At 46.8% G+C, this 23,991-nt stretch overlaps 1 protein-coding gene across 1 annotated transcript in view; it reads right to left on the bottom strand.

The window, feature by feature from the left end:
* The window catches only part of fsd2 (fibronectin type III and SPRY domain containing 2), a 31,353-nt gene extending 7,955 nt beyond the window's left edge, over nucleotides 1-23,398 (bottom strand). Inside the window, exons 1-9 of the mRNA XM_078530197.1 lie at nucleotides 23,369-23,398; nucleotides 17,088-17,848; nucleotides 15,930-16,025; nucleotides 12,393-12,626; nucleotides 12,085-12,107; nucleotides 4,970-5,091; nucleotides 2,698-2,859; nucleotides 1,340-1,474; nucleotides 653-809 (exon numbers count right to left, since the gene is read on the bottom strand). Of these exons, the coding sequence (XP_078386323.1) occupies nucleotides 653-809; nucleotides 1,340-1,474; nucleotides 2,698-2,859; nucleotides 4,970-5,091; nucleotides 12,085-12,107; nucleotides 12,393-12,626; nucleotides 15,930-16,025; nucleotides 17,088-17,816 (1,658 nt within the window). The 5' untranslated portion in view covers nucleotides 17,817-17,848; nucleotides 23,369-23,398. The remainder of the gene's footprint in view (nucleotides 1-652; nucleotides 810-1,339; nucleotides 1,475-2,697; nucleotides 2,860-4,969; nucleotides 5,092-12,084; nucleotides 12,108-12,392; nucleotides 12,627-15,929; nucleotides 16,026-17,087; nucleotides 17,849-23,368) is intronic.
* Nucleotides 23,399-23,991: the final 593 nt, after the last annotated feature.

Here is a 23,991-nt window from a genome sequence, read left to right as displayed (position 1 = left end):
ACTCCGACCAGGGATGGACCTGACTCGGGGGGGGGGGGTCACTCCGACCAGGGATGGATCTGACTCGGGGGTCACTCCGACCAGGGATGGACCTGACTCGGGGGGGGGGGTCACTCCGACCAGGGATGGACCTGACTCGGGGGGTCACTCCGACCAGGGATGGACCTGACTCGGGGGTCACTCCGACCAGGGATGGACCTGACTCGGGGGTCACTCCGACCAGGGATGGACCTGACTCGGGGGTCACTCCGACCAGGGATGGAGCCGACTCGGGGGGGGGTCACTCCGACCAGGGATGGACCTGACTCGAGGGGGGGGTCACTCCGACCAGGGATGGACCTGACTCGGGGGGGGGGGGTCACTCCGACCAGGGATGGATCTGACTCGGGGGTCACTCCGACCAGGGATGGACCTGACTCGGGGCTCACTCCGACCAGGGAGGGAGCTGACTCGGGGGTCATTCTGTGCAGTGATGTGGGGTTCGGGTGTTGGGACACTATCACTGCCTATTTTTTTGGGGGGCGCTGCAGCCCCAGGTCCTGCAGACTAGGAGGGAGGGTTGAAAGGTTGGGCCCTTTGTCTTTATACCTGAACGGTGGGCAATCCGCTGGTTTCATGTTAATCTTTGTTCTGTAATCTGATTGGTACTCACTCTGTGAGAGATTCCCTCCAGTTGCAGCCCCTGCAGACCTGGCAGAATTCCACCGTGTAGGAATTTGCGGGATTCCCGCTCCCAGGTTCCCACTCGATGAGAATGGCATCCTGGCAGCTTGCTACCGCTCTCCTCTTGATAGTGGGAGCTGAGGGAACTGAAATGCAGAATCAGTGTGAGCATCTCGGAGCCTCAACAGAGCGGGAGCATCACAGAAACTCGATCCAAATTCCACTCAGTCGCCTGACCAACTCTATCCACTTGATGGGGCTAAACCTCCTCCCAGAATATCTGCTCCTTGTTCCTGTGCTGAATGACCTTTTGTGTCTGACCCTTTTCTCCGGGTCACCTTGTATTAAGCAGCGGACACACACACATAGGGGTGAAATATCAGCACTTGTACAGCCTTGTGTCTGGGGGGACGTGTGGTTGTGGAACCGTAGCTTAGTGTTAACCCTGGGGTCACCTGTTAGGTTGGGAACCTGTGCACTTGGTCACTGCTCTATCCTGAACATTTGATCTTTTCTCCGAAATCGCTGCCAGTTCTAGATTGTGGACGATCGGATTAATTCCGCGGCTGACACCAGCACAGTCCCAGGAAATGTCACCGTCGGGTATTTCTGATCTGTACCACAGAGGCACCCGCTCATGGCCAGTTTTCCCCTGGTGAGCACCCAGTGTATTTACCTGTCGTGTGTTTGAGCCGGTCACTCTCGACACTTGTCCCGGCTGAGTTTGTGGCTGTGACCCAGAATTCGTACACGGTGTCAGGCTTCAAATTCCTCACCGTGTGGTACATTTCCTTCACTTTCAGGGACGTGTCTGTGGAGAGACACAGGAGACATCAGTCACTAAAGGAGCAGCTCAGCAGGTGGACAGTTTGAAGCATTTATGAATTGGTGGCTGCAGGGGATTAATGAGTAATGCAGTAATTGTCTGGCAGGTCAATGTTGTGATTATTAAGAATCGAATGAAAGGACCAGAATCAGCTGCAGGAAACTCTGGGACAATTCTGGCAGTGACTGTAGTCAGTTCAGGACAGTGCAGTCAGGGGATTTCAGACTGTGATCCTGCTGTTTTGGGGTTGAAGCCATGGTGTGCATTGCACTGGTCGGGAATCTTCTGTCCAGTTATCAGGTCCATGGGACTGGTGTTCGGGAAGTTCAAAAGGACATTGGGACAAACTGCAGCAATAAGCCAAGGGTGAGAGGCTTCAGCTCAGAGGAAAGAGTAAACGAGCCCAGTCTCCACTGTTGGGAGCAGAACCACCGACAGGAACCCCACACACTGAGCATGTTTGTACCATTGTCTCCATTCCCTCGCCACTGACACCATCCCATGCCCTGGCAACAGTCTGAGACTAAACCAGGACTGTTTGCAACCTCTGGATTATATTTGAGCCTCTAATTAGCTTCCAATCTTGTATTCGTGCCATCACTGAGACAGCTTATTTCCACCTCTGTAACATCGCCAGGCTTCACCCCCATCTCAGCTCATCAGCTACTGAAACCCTCATCCAAGCCTTCGTCACCTGTAGAATGGGCCATTCCGACACACCCCTGGCTGCTCTCCCACATTCTCCCTCCGTCAACTTGAGGTCATCCAAAACTCTGCTGCCAACAGCGAGTGCCGTCCGGGATCAGCCTCTGTCCCACCCGCCCAGGCTCCCAGTCAGGGAATGTCTTGATTTTAAAATTCTTATCCTTGTTTTTGAAATCCCCCCCCCATGGCCTCTCTCCTCTCTATCAGTGTAACCTCCTCCCAGCACCCTCCGAGATATCTCTGCTCCTCTAACTCCGTCCTGTTGAGCGTCCCCGATTTTAATCACTCCACCATTGGTGGCCTGGATACCCTGAAACGGGAACGAAGCCCGCGGCCTGAGATTGTGTTTAGGGTTCAGGGTGAAGAGCTGTTGGATTGCAGAGCACGAGCCAGGATTTGGGACTGACTGTGGATCTGCTTCTTGACCATCACCACCAATGTGAACATGTCACTCCACCATCTGAATTCAGTTTCTTTCATTCCCCTGCCCCTCAGTCACAAACCTCCAGGTGCCTCGTCTTGCTGTGTGCTGTCTGCAGGTAGTTGTCTATAGTACAGTTGATAATGTTCCACAGTATCGTCAGCTGAAAGACTCCAGCGGACTCTCACTGAGTTGGCTGTTGCTGTATCAGGAGCTTGTGGACACATCAAAGGAGCTGAGGGAACTTGCAAAGTGAAACAGACAAAGGAAGATGGATTATTGACCACAGCTTCACAATCAAACAATGGGAGACCCTCACTGTAACTCATTAACCCGGTGATGGGGAGACCCTCCCTGTAACTCATTAACCCAGCGATGGGGAGACCCTCACTGTAACTCATTGACCCGGTGATGGGGAGACCCTCACTGTAACTCATTGACCCGGAGATGGGGAGACCCTCACTGTAACTCATTGACCCGGTGATGGGGAGACCCTCCCTGTAACTCATTAACCCGGTGATGGGGAGACCCTCACTGTAACTCATTGACCCGGTGATGGGGAGACCCTCACTGTAACTCATTGACCCGGCGATGGGGAGACCCTCACTGTAACTCATTAACCCAGCGATGGGGAGACCCTCACTGTAACTCATTGACCCGGTGATGGGGAGACCCTCACTGTAACTCATTGACCCGGTGATGGGGAGACCCTCACTGTAACTCATTAACCCGGTGATGGGGAGACCCTCGCTGTAACTCATTGACTCGGTGATGGGGAGACCCTCGCTGTAACTCATTGACCCGGTGATGGGGAGACCCTCGCTGTAACTCATTGACCCGGTGATGGGGAGACCCTCGCTGTAACTCATTGACCCGGTGATGGGGAGACCCTCGCTGTAACTCATTGACCCGGCGATGGGGAGACCCTCACTGTAACTCATTGACCCGGTGATGGGGAGACCCTCACTGTAACTCATTGACCCGGTGATGGGGAGACCCTCACTGTAACTCATTGACCCGGTGATGGGGAGACCCTCACTGTAACTCATTAACCCGGTGATGGGAAGACCCTCACTGTAACTCATTGACCCGGTGATGGGAAGACCCTCACTGTAACTCATTGACCCGGTGATGGGGAGACCCTCACTGTAACTCATTGACCCGGTGATGGGGAGACCCTCGCTGTAACTCATTGACCCGGTGATGGGGAGACCCTCACTGTAACTCATTAACCTGGTGATGGGGAGACCCTCACTGTAACTCATTAACCTGGTGATGGGGAGACCCTCACTGTAACTCATTAACCTGGTGATGGGGAGACCCTCACTGTAACTCTTTAACCTGGTGATGGGGAGACCCTCACTGTAACTCTTTAACCTGGTGATGGGGAGACCCTCGCTGTAACTCATTAACCTGGTGATGGGGAGACCCTCGCTGTAACTCATTAACCTGGTGATGGGGAGACCCTCACTGTAACTCATTGACCCGGTGATGGGGAGACCCTCACTGTAACTCATTGACTCGGTGATGGGGAGACCCTCACTGTAACTCATTGACCTGGTGATGGGGAGACCCTCACTGTAACTCATTGACCCGGCGATGGGGAGACCCTCACTGTAACTCATTGACCTGGTATATATTTTATATGCCTGGGGAAGCAGTTATAGTTCGGTATCAAGGTTAACAATCCATTCAATGGCTTCAGCTGATGCAGTGTGAATGGTGGAGATGCCACTAGGAATGGATCTCTCAGGGCAGAAGTTCAGTGTGTGGGTGATGCTCTGACTTGGACAGCCACAGTCTCAGCTTGAGCGGTTCCTCATGTTCCACTTGTGGAGCACACGGCCACAGATTCCCTGACCCGTCCCCAAGCAGTTGAGGATTGTCCAGATTTTCGGTGAAAGTTTGAAACCTGGACTTTGCTCGGGTCAGTTCCCAGGTTGTGGTTAGTGATGTTTGCAGTTAAGCAGGAGGCGTGAGGTGTGACATCGAGAGGTGGGACTGTCATCTTTGAGAAGGATGTTTTCCCTGCGTATGTCAGGAGGTTCAGTTTGTGCTAGCACAGTGAACCACTCGAGCTGTGTCAGTCTCAATAGTCCAGAAATAATCCTCATGACTTCCTGGGGGTGGATATCTATTAGGTAGATTAATCTAATCTAATCGACATGGTAGATTTAACCTGGTGACATCATCTCATTGAATTCCATTGTTTATCTATACTTTCCATGGAGAGGAGGGAAACAGACCCCTGAAACTGATGGGAGATGATACAGGAGCCCCTTCCCCAAGGACCCCTCGGAAACTCCTCAGCCCACGACAGCAAGCGGACTGTGTGAGGGTGGCTACCCACCTACCTGGGAGGCTGCTGACTGTGTCTATTAATCGCTGCACCTCGGGCATGTCTGTCGGAAATTTCTCAAACTCCGATGTTGTTGGAAGCTCTGGGTTAAAATCCGCTTGGAGAAACTCTTCCAGTCTGTTTGGGGGAAGAGAGAGGGGAGTGACTGATGGTAATGGGGGCATTTAATGGGACTCAGTCTTCATTGGGGTGGGGGGGGAGGGACCCTCAGGTACCTCACTCAAGTGGAGCTTCCTCTTGTACAGCTCTAGGCAATGAGTGCCACCTGACTAACTGAACTAGATCCAAATGCACTCCCATAGCTACATATGTACACTTTCTAACAGTGTTCGCAAAGCAGCAACCAGGACCGTGAATCCTGCACAGTTACATACAAACAAGGAGCAGGAGGCCATTCGGCCCCTTGAGCCTGCTCCGCCATTTAATAAGATCATGACTGACCTGATAGTAACCTCAAATCTGTATCCCGCCTCCCCCCTCCGATAACCTCTCACCCCCTTGCTTATCAAGAATCTATCCACCTCTGCCTTAAAGACTCTGCTTCCGCCACCTTCTCAGGAAGAGAGTTCCAAACGCTCACGACCCTCAGTGAAAAATTTTTGTCTCATTTCTGTTTTAAATGGGTGACCCCTTATTTTTAAACAGTGACCCTTAGTTTTAGATTCTCCCACAAAAGGAAACATCCTTTCCACATCCACCCTGTCAAGACTCCTCAGGATCTTATATGTTTCAATCAAATTTCCTCTTACTCTTCTAAACTCCAATGGATACAAGCCTGGTCTGTCTAACCTTTCGTCATAAGACAACCCACCCATTCCTGGTATTAATCTAGTAAACCTTCTCTGAACTGCTTCCAACGCATTTACATCCTTCCTTAAATAAGGTGACCAATACTGACATCATACTCCAGATGTGGTCTCACCAATGCCCTGTATAACTGAAGCATAACCTCCCTACTTTTGTATTCAATTCCCCTCACAATAAGCAATAACATTCTATTAGCTTTCCTAATTACTTGCTGTACCTGCATACTAGCCTTTTGTGATTCATGCACTAAGACACCCAGATCCCTCTGCATCTCACAGCTCTGCAATCTCTCACCATTTAGATAATATGCTTCTCTTTTATTCTTCCTGCCAAAATGGACAATTTCACATTTTCCCACATTATACTCCATTTGCCAGGTCTTTGCCCACTCACTTAACCTATTTATATCTTTTTGTAGCCTCCTTATGTCCTCTTTATAACTTGCTTTCCTACCTATCTTTGTGTTATCAGCAAATTTAGCAACCATTCCTTCCATACCTTCATCCAAGTCATTTAAATAAATTGTAAACAGTTGAGGTCCCAGCACTGATCCCTGTGGCACACCACTCGCTACATCCTGCCAACCTGAAAAAGACCCATTTATGCCTACTCTCTGCTTCCTGTTAGCCAGCCAATCTTCTATCCATGCCAACATGTTACCCCCTACATCATGAGCTTTTATTTTCTGCTATAACCTTTGATGTGACACTTTATGAAATGCCTTCTGGAAATCTAAGTACAGTATGTCCACCAGTTCCCCTTTAACCACAGCATATGTTACTTCCTCAAAGAGCTCCAATAAGTTGGTTAAACATGATTTCCCTTTCACAAAGCCATGCTGACTCTGCCTGATGATCTTGAACTTATCCAAGTGCCCTGTTACAGCTTCTTTAATAATAGCTTCTAACATTTTCCCTATGACAGATGTTAAGCTAACTGGCCTGTAATTTCTCGCTTCTGTCTCCTTCCCTTTTTGAATAAAGGAGGTACATTCGCTATCTTCCAATCTAATGGGACCTTCCCCGAATCTAGGGAGTTTTGGAAAATTAAAACCAATGCATCAACTATCTCACTAGCCACTCCTTTTAAGACCCTAGGATGAAGTCCATCAGGACCCAGGGACTTGTCAGCCCCGCAGCTCCAACAATTTATTCAGTACCACTGCTCTGGTGATTGTAATTTTCCTGAGTTCCTCACAACCTTCCATTTCCTGGTTTACAGCTGCCTCTGAGATGTTACTTGTATCCTCTATAGTGAAAACTGATGCAAAATACCTGTTCAATTCATCTGCCATTTCCTTGTTTTCCATTATCAATTCTCCAGACTCACGTTCTATAGGATCAACGCTCACTTCGTTAACTTGTTTCTTTGTAAAATACTTATAGAAACTCTTGCTATCTGATTTTATATTTCTGGCTAGCTTTTATCTCGTACTCTAATTTTTCCCTCGTTAATTTTTATCCATTCTTTGCTGTTCCTTATATTCTGTCCAATCTTCTGACCTTCCACCTACCTTTGCACAATTATACACTTTCTCTGTAAGTTTGATACAATCTTTAACCTTTCTAGTTAACCACGGAGGGTGTGTCTGTCCCTTGGACTTTTTCTTACTCGTTGGAATGTATCTATTCTATGCATCCAGAAATATCCCCTTAAATATTAGCCACTGCATCTCTATTGACCTATCCCTTAACCTAATTTGCCAATTCACTTTAGGCAGCACAGCTTTCATGCCCTCATAATTGTCCTTACCTAAGTTTAAAAACATAGTCTCAGGCCCGCTCCTCTCTCCCTCAAACTGAATGTAAAATTCAATCATATCATATGGTAGCTGCTACCTAGGGACACCTTCACTATGGAGTCATTAATTACTCTGATCTCATTGCACAATACTAGGCCTAGTATAGCCTGCTCTCTGGTTGACTCCAGACATACTGTTCCAAGAAACTGGACCGAAAACATTCTATGAACTCCTCATCTAGGCTACCTTTGCCCATCTGACTTTTCCAGTCCATATGTAGATTAAAATCTCCCATGATTATCGCCATGTGTCTCTGAAAAGCTCCCATTATTTCTTCCTTTATGCTCAATCCTACCATGAGGTCACTGTTAGGGGCCTATACACAACTCTGACAAGTGACTTCTAGCCTTTACCATTTCTCATCTCTACCAAACCGTTTCCACATCCTGGTTTCCTGAACTTAGGTCATCCCTCTCTGTGTTAATGCCATCATTAACTAACAGAGCAACCCCTCCACCTTTTCCTCGCTTCCTGTCCTTCCTAAATATCCTGTACCCTTCAATATTCAGGTCCCAATCCATGTCCTCCTGCAGCCATGTCTCTGTAATGGTTATCAAATCATAATTATTTATTTCTATGTACACTCTCAGTTCACCTGTTTTGTTTTGAATGTTTCATGCATTCAGATACAGAGCCTTAAGTTTGAGTCTTTTATTCTTTTTATAATCTCTAGTCTGTTCTGTTGATTTGCTGTTTGGTTTGTATTCTCTATCCCTTCCTGTCACGGTCTGTTTTTCATTTCCTGGAATAATACCTTTCTCCTTTGCCTTGTCTCTACTCTTTGGTTTACCACATCTTCCCAAATTTGATCCCTTGTCCCCACTATTTAGTTTAAAACCCTCTCTACTTCCCGAGTTATGCAGCTCACAAGAACACCAGTCCCAGCACAGTTCGGGTATAGACCGTCCCAACAGTACAGATCCCACTTTCCCCAATACTGGCGCCAGTGCCCCACAAACCAAAACCCACTTCTCCCACACCAGTCTTTGAGCCACACATTCATCTCCCTAATCTGATTTGTCCCATGCAAATTTGCAAGTGGCTCAGGTAATAATCCAGAGATTATGCCCTTTGAGGTTCTGCTTTCTAATTTGGTGCCTAGGTCCTCATACTGACTATGCAGAACCTTCTTCTTTGTCCTGCCTATGTCATTGATACCTAAATGGACCATGATAACTGGGTCCTCCCCCTCCCACTGCAAGTTCCTCTCCAACCCCGAGCAGATGTCCTGAACCCTGGCACCGGGCCATCTCTTTGCTGCAGAGGATGGTGTCAATCCCCTTGACTATACTGTCCCCTACTACCACAACATTCCTTATAACTCCCCCCACTTGAATGGCTCCCTGTACCATGGCACCATGGCCAGTTTGCTCATCCTCCCAGCAGCCCCCACTCTCATTCAAACAAGCTGAGAGAAATACTCAAGCTTGTTGGACAATTTCAAGAGCCAAGGCTACTGCACTCCTGGGTCCCCTTACCTGCCTCACTGGCAGTCACACCCTCCTGTCCCTGACCTCTGACTAACTCAGAAGACTCTATGTTAAGGGGTGTGACCGCCTCCTGAAAAGTGCCCAGGCTTGGGCTAACAAGTGGCAAATAACATTCGCGCCACACAAGTGCCAGGCAATTACCATCTCCAACAAGAGAGAAATTAACTATCGCCCCTTGACATTCAATGGCATTACCATTGCTGAATCTCTCACTGGCAACATCCAGGGTGTTACCATTGACCATTGACTGGTCCAGCGTACAAATACTGTGGCTACAAGAGCAGATCAGAGGCTAGGAATCCTGTGGTGAGTAACCCACTTCCTGACTCCCTAAAGCCTGTCCCCATCTACAGGGCACAAGTCAGGAGTGTGATGGAATACTCCCCACTTGCCTGGATGAGTGCAGCTCCAACAACACTCGACACCAGTGCTCGACACCATCCAGGACAAAGCATCCCACTTGATTGGCACCCCATCCACAAACATTCACTCCCTCCACCACCGATGCACAGTAACAGCAGTGTGTACCATCTACAAGATGCACAGCAGGAATTCACCAAGGCTCCTTTGGCAGCACCTTCCAAACCTGTGACCTCTGCCACCACGAAGGACATGAAGTGCATTGATTAGAATTTTTGTCCTTTGTCTTCATCAATTGAGATATTGAGGAATAGAAGTTTCTACTTTTATTTTCATCCAGTATCAATTCTGAGCATTTCCAATGGGTTAATCCTTGGTGTGCACTGCCCCTTCTGTGGGGCTGAATTGTCCTTTGAATGGAAGACGTGAGAATTCCTGTTTTGCATTAACAAAATGGAAGGAGAGTGTGACTTGAAAGGAGCATTATTAGTGACAGAAATATCACCATCACTCGCTCTCATTAAGGGAGCAATTTCAAACCCTAAAGCTCTTAATCCTAGTGTCAACATTGCAGTGCCTGCTGTACCTTGTCCAGTTCTCACCTTGCTAATTTTCACAGTGAGTCTGTACCCTTACTGCCGGTTATGACTGGGTTTACGCTCACTTGAACTGGAATGTAAGAAGTGGGAATATGGTTAATATCCCAGCTCATGAGCATCCCTCAATCACCACAAAATAAAATACAAGAGGCGACATCAGGGATAATGTACATACCAAACCATCGGTATGTTCCAGTGTGAGGTGAGTGAGCAGAGATCCCACTAATGGGGAGCCACATTCCCCACCAGACTCAAGGATTACCTTTAACTCTGAACTTTTATTAGTTAACTTGATAGCTGAGAGATGGGTCCCACAGTGAGCCATACCAATAATACTAGAAAAAAGCAAAATACTGCGGATGCTGGAAATCGGAAACAAAATCAAAAATTGCTGGAAAAACTCAGCAGGTCTGACAGCATCTGTGGAGAGAAAGACAAAGTTAACGTTTCAAGTCCGTATGACTCTTCTTCAGAACTGGTCAATCATCTCTCAAAACTTCAGTTCTGAAGAAGAGTCATAGGGACTTGAAACGTTAACTTTGTCTTTCTCTCTACAGATTCTGTCAGACCTGCTGAGTTTTTCCAACAATTTTTGATTTTGTTCCAGTAATACTAGAGACGCGGTGAGACATGCCAGTGTTCCCGGAGACGCGGTGAGACATGCCAGTGTTACCGGAGACGCGGTGAGACATGCCAGTGTTCCCGGAGACGCGGTGAGACATGCCAGTGTTACCGGAGACGCGGTGAGACATGCCAGCGTTCCCGGAGACGCGGTGAGACATGCCAGTGTTCCCGGAGACGCGGTGAGACATGCCAGCGCTCCCGGAGACGCGGTGAGACATGCCAGCGTTCCCGGAGACGCGGTGAGACATGCCAGTGTTCCCGGAGACGCGGTGAGACATGCCAGTGTTACCGGAGACGCGGTGAGACATGCCAGTGTTACCGGAGACGCGGTGAGACATGCCAGCGTTCCCGGAGACGCGGTGAGACATGCCAGCGTTCCCGGAGACGCGGTGAGACATGCCAGCGCTCCCGGAGACGCGGTGAGACATGCCAGTGTTCCCGGAGACGCGGTGAGACATGCCAGTGTTCCCGGAGACGCGGTGAGACATGCCAGCGCTCCCGGAGACGCGGTGAGACATGCCAGCGCTCCCGGAGACGCGGTGAGACATGCCAGCGTTCCCGGAGACGCGGTGAGACATGCCAGCGTTCCCGGAGACGCGGTGAGACATGCCAGTGTTCCCGGAGACGCGGTGAGACATGCCAGTGTTCCCGGAGACGCGGTGAGACATGCCAGTGTTACCGGAGACGCGGTGAGACATGCCAGTGTTACCGGAGACGCGGTGAGACATGCCAGTGTTCCCGGAGACGCGGTGAGACATGCCAGCGTTACCGGAGACGCGGTGAGACATGCCAGCGTTCCCGGAGACGCGGTGAGACATGCCAGCGTTCCCGGAGACGCGGTGAGACATGCCAGCGTTCCCGGAGACGCGGTGAGACATGCCAGCGTTCCCGGAGACGCGGTGAGACATGCCAGCGCTCCCGGAGACGCGGTGAGACATGCCAGCGTTCCCGGAGACACGGTGAGACATGCCAGCGCTCCCGGAGACGCGGTGAGACATGCCAGCATTCCCGGAGACGCGGTGAGACATGCCAGCGCTCCCGGAGACGCGGTGAGACATGCCAGTGTTACCGGAGACGCGGTGAGACATGCCAGCGTTACCGGAGACGCGGTGAGACATGCCAGCGTTCCCGGAGACGCGGTGAGACATGCCAGCATTCCCGGAGACGCGGTGAGACATGCCAGTGTTCCCGGAGACGCGGTGAGACATGCCAGCGTTCCCGGAGACGCGGTGAGACATGCCAGCGCTCCCGGAGACGCGGTGAGACATGCCAGTGTTACCGGAGACGCGGTGAGACATGCCAGTGTTACCGGAGACGCGGTGAGACATGCCAGTGTTACCGGAGACGCGGTGAGACATGCCAGTGTTACCGGAGACGCGGTGAGACATGCCAGTGTTACCGGAGACGCGGTGAGACATGCCAGTGTTACCTGGCCAGTGCTGTTTGTCCATTCTGTAGTTGTAGAAAAAGAAACAAAATGATTCAGTCGGCTGCAAAAATGTCAGACTCTTACCGAAAAGCAGCTGAATTATCTTTCAAACAGGAACTACATCAAGCAATCAATCAATGCATTTATTCAATCCTCCCCATGCCTAACACAGCATTGAGACATCACCCTGAACACCCCAAACTTAACCGAGCCCAGGGATTTCTTTGAGAGAGTGAAAATCCCAGAGTGAGAATCTGCAATCATCTCACCAGCTTTGCAGGAATGTCGGGCACAGCCTGGGTGCTTACCTTCAGAAAGATTTGCTTGTCTTCAGTCTTGAACAGTTCCTCGGTGGATTCGAGTAGCTCTTTATACAGGTCAGCGCTCTGCCCACAGCTCACCAGCTTCCCATACAACTCCTCCAGCTTCCGGCTCTTCTCCTCCTCCAGCTCCTGGCTCCTGTCTTCATGACGTTCCACCAGAAACTGCATCAAATCATCGTACTGCAGCTCCAAGTAATGTTCCTGTTTACCGATGTTCTCCTGTTGGTCCAAAAATAATTTGCTGTTTAAGTCTCAGTGTAGAGCTTGGCACACAGATCGACAGCCCTAGGCTTTACCCCACACCAGGGGCAGCTCTATAGCGCCAGCGACCCGGTGGTGTGTAACAGTTCAATCAGGGAGTCCAAACTGTTATGGCAACACACACTTTTCCAAGCATGTTGTAACCTGGAGCTATGGATAGTGATGGTAGAAGCTCTAATTTCTTTCCATCACAGACCAGGGATCTCTCTGCTCTTATCACCTGCCATTGGTGTGTGCTGGAAGGATTTACAAGCTGATACTCACCCTGTTTGGCTACGTTATGAACCCACCTTCCTTGATCATCAATTCCTAGAGTGGGACTTGAACCCAGAGCTTCTGGCTCTGTGGCAGGGACTCTACCCACTGCGCCACAAGACCTCCAACTCAGACCGAGACAGTGGGGAAAGCAACCGGGATTCGCACTTCCTGGTTACTATGTTATAAATTTCTAGTTCATGGTTCATGTTAATATTTTAGAGTTAATTTTTAGTTCTGGGAAGATTGAAGTTTAACTGTAGAAAATAGGGTAAATGCAACTAAAGCAGCTTTAAGTTTATTACACTTGAAAAGCTGGGACCATGTTGACCTAAGGGGTTAACAGCTAGAAACAGCAGGTGGGCTTACTTAGCTGGAGAGTTAGAAATAAGATGTCAACACTGCTTGCAAAGAAATGCAGCCCAGAGAGTTGTTTTGTTTTGGGAGTCAGAACTGCAATTAGTTTAAAAGCATTCAGGGAGCCCTGGAAGGCTCCTTCATCCTGGAGATGGGTGGAGCTGAAGAAGGTCCTGGGTTTCAGTTTATCTGTGTGTTTGCTGGGGCAGTGAGTGTTCTGCAGCAGGGGAAAAGGCCTGGGGAGGTGGGGGGGGTGGCAGAATGTCACTGGCTCCGTGCTGGAAAGGGTTGGGGCTCAGAAGAAACGTTGGGAGATATTTATAACTTGGTGTGGTTGGGGAGATTGGAGCTTGGTGTCAGCCCAGTGAAGCTAGCTGGCTGGTAAAGAGCTGAAATTGCACCAGTAAGGAGAGGCTGGGGTGCAGACTCTAAAATCCAGGGGAACGGAATCTCAGGAGATTGAAACCCTGGGAGGTGTGCAGTCTTTGAGACAGTCCGAGGTGAAGTGGCTCAGAGAATTCAGAGATTTGAGTTTTGAAAGTGAAAAGTTTGGCGTCCTTTGCGAGGGAGATAGAGTTTTACCAAGATTGGTTGACTCACTGTGTTCACTGATGTCTGGGTGGGTTGCTGAGAAATCCATGGGATCTGTCTTGGTCACATTTGCTATTTATTGTATAATGTGGTGTGTTCAACCACAGTTTGTCTGTTAATTCACATGTACCTCATACCCTAACATTCAGGGTTAATATAAGACTGATATTGTAAATTGTTTTATCTTTCTGACCTTGTATAATCAAGTTTATTTTTGTCTGTTCAAAGCTGGTGGAATCTTGAGGCTTTATTCTCTTAGCAAGTGTCTTAAATATCAAATTTTGTCTACTTTGAACGAAACTTTATTGATCCCTAACTGGATCGTACCAAAAACTTGGGAGTCTGTTCAGGATCAGAACAACTATCCAGTGGTTCCTGTGGGAAGGTCAGTTAAAGACAATTGGACTTGGTTTTAATGCTGCCCATGTGGTCAGATAGGCTGCTAAAAATCACTTTCACACCTGATGGATGATCACGCGGGTGTGATATTGAGGGGCAGCCAGTGCCTATGGAACTACTGTTTGCCCCAGAGAGGGTCAGGGCTTCCAAACAGGAGCTTGTACACCCATAAAACATGGTCTTAGAGTAAACCTTGTACCTACAAGTAACACTGACAGCTTCCTGAGGAGAGCCCAGGGGTCAGAGGAACATGGGGACAGGAGGAGGCCACTCAATCCCTCAAGTCTATTCTGCAATTTGCTGATCTGTATCTTAACTCCATTTACCTGCCTTTTAGATTGATTCCTGGAAATGAGAGAGACATTAAGTAGAATGGGATATATATAACTCTCAGCTGGGTTCTGATGAATGGTCATCGACATAAACATTACCTCTGTTTCTCTCTCCACGGATGCTCCCTGACCTGCTGAGTATTTCTAGCATTTTCCACTTTATTTCAGATTTCCAACATCTGCAGCATTTTGGTTCTGACAGGGTCGATGCTGAGAGACTGTTTCTCCCGACTGGAGAGACTAGAACTAGGGGACGTAGTTTCAGAATAAGGGGTTTTCCATTTAGGTCTGATATGAGGAGAAATTTCCTCGCTCGGAAGGTTGTGAATCTTTGGAATTCTCTACTGTAGGGGGCCATGGATGCTCAGTCACTGAGTCCATTCAAGACCGAGGTTGGTAGGTTTTTGGGCAGGTAGGGAAATGAGGATAAAACAAGAAAGTGGAGTTGGTGTAGATGTTGGTGTAGATGTTCACCATGATCTTAGTGAATGGAGCGAGGGGTCATATCCTTTTCCTATTTCTTGCGTTTTCCTCACTATTCTTGCAAACAAATGTTGGCCTATCTCAGGCTTGAAAGTTCCAATTATCTCCCAAATCCACAGCCACTTGGAGGAGACAGTCCCAGATTCCATTGTCCAGCTTCCTGGTTTGACTTCTGATTTAAGATTGTTCTGATTCGCACAGCCAAGGATCTAGTTTCTCTGGGCCTAAACCATTTTATTATTTTAAACACCTCAATCGGATTATCCCTCAACCTTTTAAACTCGAGGAAATACCAACAAGTTTTGTTCTTGTAACTTAACCTGTCGAGCCCTGGTATTACTCTGCTGCATTGGGAGTTAGTTTAGGATGATCCAGTGTTATTAAAAAAGGAAAGAAAGGTTTGCATTTATATAGTGCCTTTCACAACTTCAGGGCGGTTCATTTTTTAACAGCCAATAAAGTATTTTTGGAAATGTAGTCCCTGCCACAATGTGGGAGAGGTGAGAGATCATTTGCGCACAGCAAGATCCCACAAGCAACAAAGACATAATGACCAGGTAATCTGTTCTTTTTAGTGATCTTGATTAAGGGATATGTATAGGCCATGATTCCAGGAAGAACTCCCATAATCTTCTTTGAGTGATCCTGTGGGATCTTTTACCTCCACCCGAGAAGGCAGACGAGGCCTCGTTTTAACATCTCATCAAAACTCAGAGCCTCCTTACCTCCAGGCGCAAGTCTTAAAGGGAGGGTGTTGGCACCTTACAGCTCCCTCAGAGCACAATCCTTCAAGATGAAGCAAGAGATGACGTTTCACCAAAAACTGAACACATGAAACTCTTACTTCGACAGTGACAGAGATTTCTTCCAGATGACTAACGAATGTGTCCATCTCAATCAGTTGCTGCTCCAGTTTTTTCAAATTGTTCTGACATTCAAGCTGAGAAATGAGATGTGAAACTGAAGTGAGTTAGACACAGAACTTATTACACATTGTTCATAGAGTTGCGGAATAATACAGCATAGAGGAGGCCATTCAGCCCATCGAGTCTGTGCTGACACTGACAATCTTCCCCCATAACCCTGCAATTCTTTTCTCCTTCAATTATTTATCCATTTCCCTCCTGAAGGTTATGATTGAATCTGTATCCACTGTAGTATCAGGCAGGGCCTTCTAAACCCATCCACTCTTCTGTCAAAAAATGTCCTCGTTGCACCTTTTGCCAATTACCTGAAATCCTCTGGTTACCATCTTGTCAGCTACTGAACAGCTTCTCTTTATTTACTCGATCGAAACCCTGCATGATGTTAAACACCTTGATCAAATTCTCACTTAGCTTTCTCTGCTTAATGGAGAACAATTCCAGCTTCTCCAATCTATCCATAACTGTATCCCCTTATCCCTGGGACCATTCGAGTAAATCTTTTGTGTTCATTCCAAAGCCTTCGCATCCTTCCTAAAAAATATGTTGCTCAGAACTGAAAGCAGAGATTGACTCGGGATGGACCAGGGATGGAGTGAGGATCATTTTGTTTTTATTACTGAGCTGCAAATGGATACATCAGTCAGAGGCATCCTGGGAGTTACCCCCACTGAGCAGAAACTGAACTGGACCCCCACGGAATCCCCCATTATCAACATCCTGGGGGTTACCATTGACCAGAATCTGAACTGGACTAGCCATATAAACACTGTGGCTACGAGAGCAGGTCAGAGGCTGGGAATCCTGCAGCGAGTAACTCACCTCCTGACTCCCCAAAGCCTGTCCACCATCTACAAGGCACAAGTCAGGAGTGTGATGAAACACTCCCCAATTGCCTGGATGAGTGCAGCTCCCACAACACTCAATAAGCTCGACACCATCCAGGACAAAGCAGCCCCGCTCGATTGGCACCCCATCCACAAACATTCACTCCCTCCATCGGTTTTAAACATACCAAGTTATGTAGGGTCCGATTTAGTTTTTCCCAGTGAGGTGTAAAATTGGTTTTCTCTCCATACCTTAGTAGCCTCCACAGCCAATGGGAGCGGGGCCACTCGGTGGTGTTTGTGGGACCCAAACAGCTTCTCAAAAGCAGGAATTGGGGTTTTGCAGGACTGGCAATAAACATCAGGAGTTGAGTCGTCAGAGATCTCCCAGCTGTCCACTTCATAGCCAGTCTCTCTGGAAATCTCCACAGTCGACAATGCAGCAGGACCTCCGCCAACCTCTGAAACGTGACATCCGGCCCCAGCTGCCTCACATTCTTCCGTTCTGTCCGACACGGGACTCAAGAGTGGATCGTTGTATAGACTGGCACTCTCCGAACAATCTACAACCTGCTGGAAGGGATCAAATTCACTTCCTGTGAAGAAGCTGGAAAAATCCATCAAATTCCCACCGGTTGCAAACTCTTCCGTTGGAAATTCCAGGTCGACGGGGCTCCGGGCGGAGACCTGGGTGGGGGAGCTCCCGGACCGAGCGTGGACGCCCGGACCTGATGCTCCGGGCACCTCGGGTTTGTCGGCGAAAACCTCCAGCCGCTGCCCGGGTTCGTACAGGTCAGCGTGGTAGAAGTGAAAGCCGGCAGCTTCCTCACTGCCGAGCGGTCCCGCTGCCTCGGAGGCCGGAATCCCTTCACCCGGAGCATCCTCGGCCTTTCGGGGATCTTCAGGAAGCGGCTCCTCTTGGCTCAGACGGTCCGTTTGAGCCAAATTGTCTGAGTGTGTAAGAAGCTGCGGTTCCTTCATGAACTCAGTGACTGGGTTCAATCCACTCAAACCTGCCAAAACCCAACAAATAAAAACAGATGAAGAATTGCTTCCCCGTGAACATATTTGTCTGCATTTTAAATAACACCAGTAACTCCAGCCCCAGCCAGCCGCTGGACAGATTAACCCAAGCATTTGGTAACTAAAGTTATTTTCCTACAGATCAGAGCCTACAAACATATGAATTAGGAGCAGCAGTTGGCCACTCGGCCCCTCGAGCCTGCTCCAACATTTTATAAGATCTGGATAAACTGGAGGAACAGCACCTCATCTTCCGACTAGGCACTTTACAGTCTTCCGGACTTAATATTGAGTTCAGCAATTTCAGATCGTGAACTCTCTCCTCCATCCCCACCCCCTTTCCGACCCCCCTTTTTCCAATATTTATCATTTTTTTACAAATATATTTTTCTTTTCCCACCTATTTTTAAATTTATTTCAATCTATTGTTTCATCTCCACCTTTTAGCCCATTTCGATCCCTTCCCCCCACCCCACCCCCACTAGGGCCATCTGCCACTAGCTTGCTTCCCTTAATGTCCCCATTAGCACATCCTTTAGATAATATCACCACCGTCAACACCCCTTTGTCCTTTTGTCTATGACATCTTTGGCAGTCTCTTCTTGGCCTCCACCTATCGCTGGCCCTCTATCGAGCTCTGCCTGTCCCACCCCCTCTACCAGCTTATGTTTCACCTCATTTCTATATTTCTTAGTTCTGATGAAGAGTCATACTGACTCGAAACGTCAACAGTATCCCTCTCCGCAGATGCTGTCAGACCTGCTGAGTTTTTCCAGGTATTTTTGTTTTTGTTCTAGATTGCCTTAAAAATCTGCCTTAAAAATATTCAAAGACCCTACTTCCACTGCTTTCTCAAGAAGAGAGTTCTAAAGACTCTCAACCCTCTGAGGGAAATTTTTTTTTGCCTCATCTCTGTCTTAAATGGGAGACCCCTTATTTTTAAACAGTGACCCCCTAGTTCTAGATTCTCCCACAAGAGGAAACATCCTCTCCACATCCACCTTGCCAAGACCCCTCAGGATCTTATATGTTTCAATCAAATCGCCTCTTACTCTTCTAAACTCCAGTGGGTACAAACCTAGTCTGTCCAACTTTTCCTCATAAGACAACCCGCCCATTCCTGGTATTAGTCTGGTAAACCTTCTCTAAACTGCTTCCAATGCATTTGCATCTTTCCTTAAATAAGGTGACCAATACTGTACACAATACTCCAGATGTGGTCTCGCCAGTGCCCTGTACAACTGAAACATAACCTCCCTATTTTTGTAATGAATTCCCCTCACAATAAATGATAACATTCTATTAGCTTTCCTAATTACTTGCTGTACCTACATATTAGCCTTTTGTGATTCATGCACTAGGACACCCAGATCCCTCTGAACCTCAGAGCTCTGCAATCTCTCACCATTTAGATAAAAAGCTTCTGTTTTATTCTTCCTGCCAAAATGGACAATTTCCCATTTGCCCACATTATATTCCATTTGCCATATCTTTGCCCACTCACTTAACCTATCTATGTCTCCTTATGTCCCCTTCACAATTTACTTTCCTATCTATCTTTGTGTTGTCAGTAAATTTAACAATCATTCCTTCTGTCCCTTCATCCAATTTATGTAAATTGTAAAAGGTTGAGGTCCCAGCACTGATCCCTGCAGCACACCCTCATTACATCCCGCCAACCAGAAAAAGACCCATTTATGCCTAACTCTGCTTCCTGTTAGCCAGCCAATCTTCTATCAATACCAATATGTTACCCCCTATGCCACAAGCTTTTATTTTCTGCAATAACCTTTGATGTGACACCTTATCAAATGCCTTCTGGAAATATCAGTACAGCACATCCACTGGTTCCCCTTTCTCCACAACACAAGTTACTCCTTCAAAGAACTCCAATAAATTGGTTAAATATGATTTCCCTTTCACTAGTCCAGACAATCTGCCTGATTGTCTTAAAGTTTTCTAACTGCTCTGTTATACCATCTTTAATAATAACTTCTAACATGTTCCCTGTGACAGATGTTAAGCTAACTGGCCTTTGGTTTCCTGCTTTCTGATTCCCGCAGTTTTTGAAGAAAGGAGTTACATTTGCTATTTTTCAGTCAAATGGAACCTTCCCTGAAACTAGTGAATTTTGGAAAATTAAAACCAACGTATCCAGTATTTTGCTTTTATCAACTATCTCACTAGTGACTTCTTTCAAGGCCCAGCGATGAAGTCCATCTGGACCCAGGGATTTGTCGGCCCGCAGCTCCAACAATTTGCTCAATACCACTTCTCTGGTGATTGTAATTATCCCGAGTTCCTCCCTCCCTCCCTTCCATTTCCTGACTTACAGCTATTCCAGGGATGTTACTCATATCCTCTACAGTGAAAATCAATGCAAGACACCTGTTCAATTCATCCGCCATGTACTTACTTTCCATTAATTCCCCAGACTCACCTTCTCTAGGACCAACACTCACTTTGTTAACTCCTTTCTTATTTAAATATCTATAGAAACTCTTACTATCCATCTTTTATATTTCTAGCTAGCTTTCTCTCATACTCTTAATTTTTCCCCTCATTAATGTTTTTGTCATTCTTTGCTGTTCTTTGTATCCTGTTCAATAATAGGCATTTGAGTGAGTGAGTGAGTGAGTTTGTGTGTGAGTGATTGTGAGCAAGTATGTGTGAGTGAGTGAGAGTGTGTGAGCGTGAGTTTGAGAGTAAGAGCGAGTGTGGGAGGTGTATGTGAGGTCTGTGTGTGAATGTTCACTGTGCGTTCAAATATGTTTTTGATGCATTGATTTTAAAAATCTAATTTCATTTAGACAGTTAACCTCACTCTTTTTTCTCTCTCTCTCTCTCTTTCTATCTCTCCCCCACGCATGTGTATTCAGGTTTCAGGAGGTATCTGTTCTATATTTGGCTTCAGTTGCTTCTGAATATCAATGTTGAGAAGTTTGTGACAGGTGGTGGTGACAGGGTCGTGGTGAACACTCGCACTCTAACTGTTCCAACTTCACTAACAGTCTCTCACAAACACCTCAATAAGCTACAAGCTGCACCAATTACCCCCAGCCCCATTTTAAACAGACCCGAATTCACAAACAGAACCCAAACTGCAAAAAAAGAATGTTTTCAAATGATCGCCCCAGGTGTACAGCTTTGCCTGGTAGTGAATACAACCCATGTGAAACTCAGCACTAAACACCAATTCCAAAAATCTATACTGAATGAATCATTAACTTTACCTCTGATCTATTTTGTCTCCAATTAATTTAAATACTCTAATCTGTTGTGAGGATTTGACATCAAGCTGTAGCTGTCTTTCTCCCCCTGCCTTTCTCTGACCCAGTCTGTCTATTTTCTCTCTATCTCTGCCTCACTCACTCTTTGTATGTCTCTGTCTCCCTCTCTAGAACCATAGAACACTACAGCACAGAAAACAGGCCATTCGGCCCTTCTAGTCTGTGCCGAAATATTATTCCGCTAGTCCCATTGACCTGCACCTAGTCCATAACCCTCCAGACCTCTCCCATCCATGTATCTATCTAATTTATTCTTAAAACTTAAGAGTGAGCCTGCATTTACCACGTCAGATGGTAGTTCGTTCCACACTCGCACCACTCTCTGAGTGAAGAAGTTCCCCCTAAACCTTTCCCCTTTCACCTTTTCTTTCTGCCTCTATGACTCAGTCTATTTTTCGGTCTCTCTCCCCCTCTCCATCTCCCTCTGTTTTTCTCTCCCTGTGTCTCTGTCTTATTCTCTCCCTCCTTCTGTTTCTGTCTCTCTCCTTGACTCAGTTTGTCTGTCTATCACTCTCTGTCCCACACTCCCTCTCTCTTTACCTCCGTCCCTCTGTTTCTTTGTGTCTCTTTCTCTCTCTATCTCCACATGTTTCACTCTGTTCTTCCATCTGTCTCTAACTCTCTCTGTTTGCAATGAAGCAGCAATGCTCAGAATGGCCTCAGAATTTAAGCAGCAAATCAGATCTATGAAGATGGGATGAAGCTATTTGGATTTTTAGGGACAGGTTGGGGTCAAGGGTCAAGCGTTCTTTGGCACATGGATTGGGAACAGGGACACAACTACACTGAGTCAGCATTAAGCTCATTAGGCAGGACATTATATATTTTAATAAATGTGATTTATAATATTTGCTTGTTTCCACTGGAGTTTAGAAGAGTGAGGGGTGATTTGATTGGAGTATATAAAATCCTGAACGGCCTTGACAAGGTGGATGTAGAAAGGATGTTTCCTCTTGCGGGTGAGTCCAGAACTAGGGGGCATTGTTTTAAAATTAGGGGTCACCCTTTTAGGGCAGAGATGAGGAGAAATGTTTTCTGAGGATTGTGCGAGTTTGGAACTCTCTGTCTCAGAGGGCAGTGGAAATGGGGTCATTGAATATTTTTAAGACAGAGATAAACAGATTCTTGTTAGGCAAGGGAATCAAAGGTTACCTGGGGTAGATGGGAAAATATAACTTGAAACACAAACAGATCAGCCATGATCTTATTGAATGGTGGAGCAGGCTTGAGGGGCCGAATGGCCTATTCCTTCTATTTTGTATGTTTGTACATTTACTGTATGATCCTGTGTAGAAGTCACGTTAGTGAATAAGTCACTCTGTGGATGGTGTTTCAATTAAAAATAACCTAATGACCACACAACCTCATATTATATTGCTTTTGATTTTATGAATTTTCCTGATTATTGCTATTGAATTTATATATCTAGAGCTAAATCTGATGGTTTCATGTTTGATATGTGATCCTTCTCCCACCCAGAATCCCATCGTATTTACAGCACAAACAGACCATTTGACCCAATGGGTCACTGCTGGTGCTTGTACTCTTTTATGATCCTCCTCCTCTTCCTCCTGCCCCCACCCCCATCCCCACCCCACTATTCCATTCCCTTCACCCTCGTCTATGCATCAACTTTCCAATCTCTTAGTCCCTCACAACCGTTCTGCTGCTGATATATGACTCTTCTCTTTAGTCCTTTCTAAGCTTCACACACATTAAACTAATGCGCTGTCATCTACTCTTGATGAACTCTTCACCAGGATCTCAAAGCTGTGAATTTCTCAGCCCTCTTGGATTGACATTTCCTCCTGCAAATTACAGGCAATTAGAACCAAAATGTAAAGCCACATTAATTAGTACAGATCCTGTCCTACACTGAATGAGTCACATTGTGTGCCCATGCCCTGAGCTTCTCAACTTAAAATAATTCATGAGCAGGAAGAATATACAGAGCCTCTTTTTTAAAGAATAAGTTCCTTACGGATAAAGAAATAAAATCTGGAAATACAAATTGATCTCCAAGGTCTAAAAATCAATGCAGTGTTATATACTCGATATTACGGTACATATTTATACACTCAATATTACGGTACATATTTAGGTTCCATTTGCAATCAGCCTGCAGTTCATGTGAAATGTAGCTCTGTACATAGACTGGTCTTTCAGTGATTGAAATATTGTTTCATTCACACAGCAATAGAGACAACTCAGCAATCATACCTGTTCAGGAATCTGTACTGTGGGATGGTTATTTGCTCTGTGTTCTTTAGCCCCTTCACTTTCTCCCTCTTAGCCTCACTCTCTTCCTCGGTCTCTCACCCAGGGTTTGGGAGTGTGGCCGCGATATATTTAGCTATTGATGTGCTAGCAGTTAGAGACAGACTGTGACAGCGCAAGTGACATTCAGCAAAGTCCCTCTTTACAGGCCAAACGGAGAATGCAAACAACCCAAAGAGACTGACCAAGGATTCCGCTCGGTGCTGCATTCAAACCGATTACAATTTCTTTTTTTTTAATAATGTAGATGCTCTCTGGAGAATATTAAAGAAAGTTAGGGAATCACTCTTTGTAAAAACTGAACCAAGTTGCAGGTCCTTCAGTATCTGCAAGAGAGAGGGTGTTCGTAATGTTCTTCCATCCACCTATTCTGATGATCTGGCCTCTTCCTTGGGTGAATATTGGACACTAGTACAGAGATTAAAGGGAAACTGATGTTGGAACCCTAAAATATAAGATACAGATAAAACTTTCAAATGCATTTGTGCAATTTTATATCCCTATTGGCAGAGTTGGTGTTTGTAGCACCTGGTAATATGGTGGTAATTAGATCACACTATTGCCAA

This window comes from Cetorhinus maximus, chromosome 26, assembly GCF_964194155.1.
Source record: "Cetorhinus maximus chromosome 26, sCetMax3.hap1.1, whole genome shotgun sequence".
NCBI classification, from domain to species: domain Eukaryota; kingdom Metazoa; phylum Chordata; class Chondrichthyes; order Lamniformes; family Cetorhinidae; genus Cetorhinus; species Cetorhinus maximus.
Note: the sequence above shows the minus strand (reverse complement) of the source record. Positions and strands in the feature narration are given on the sequence as shown.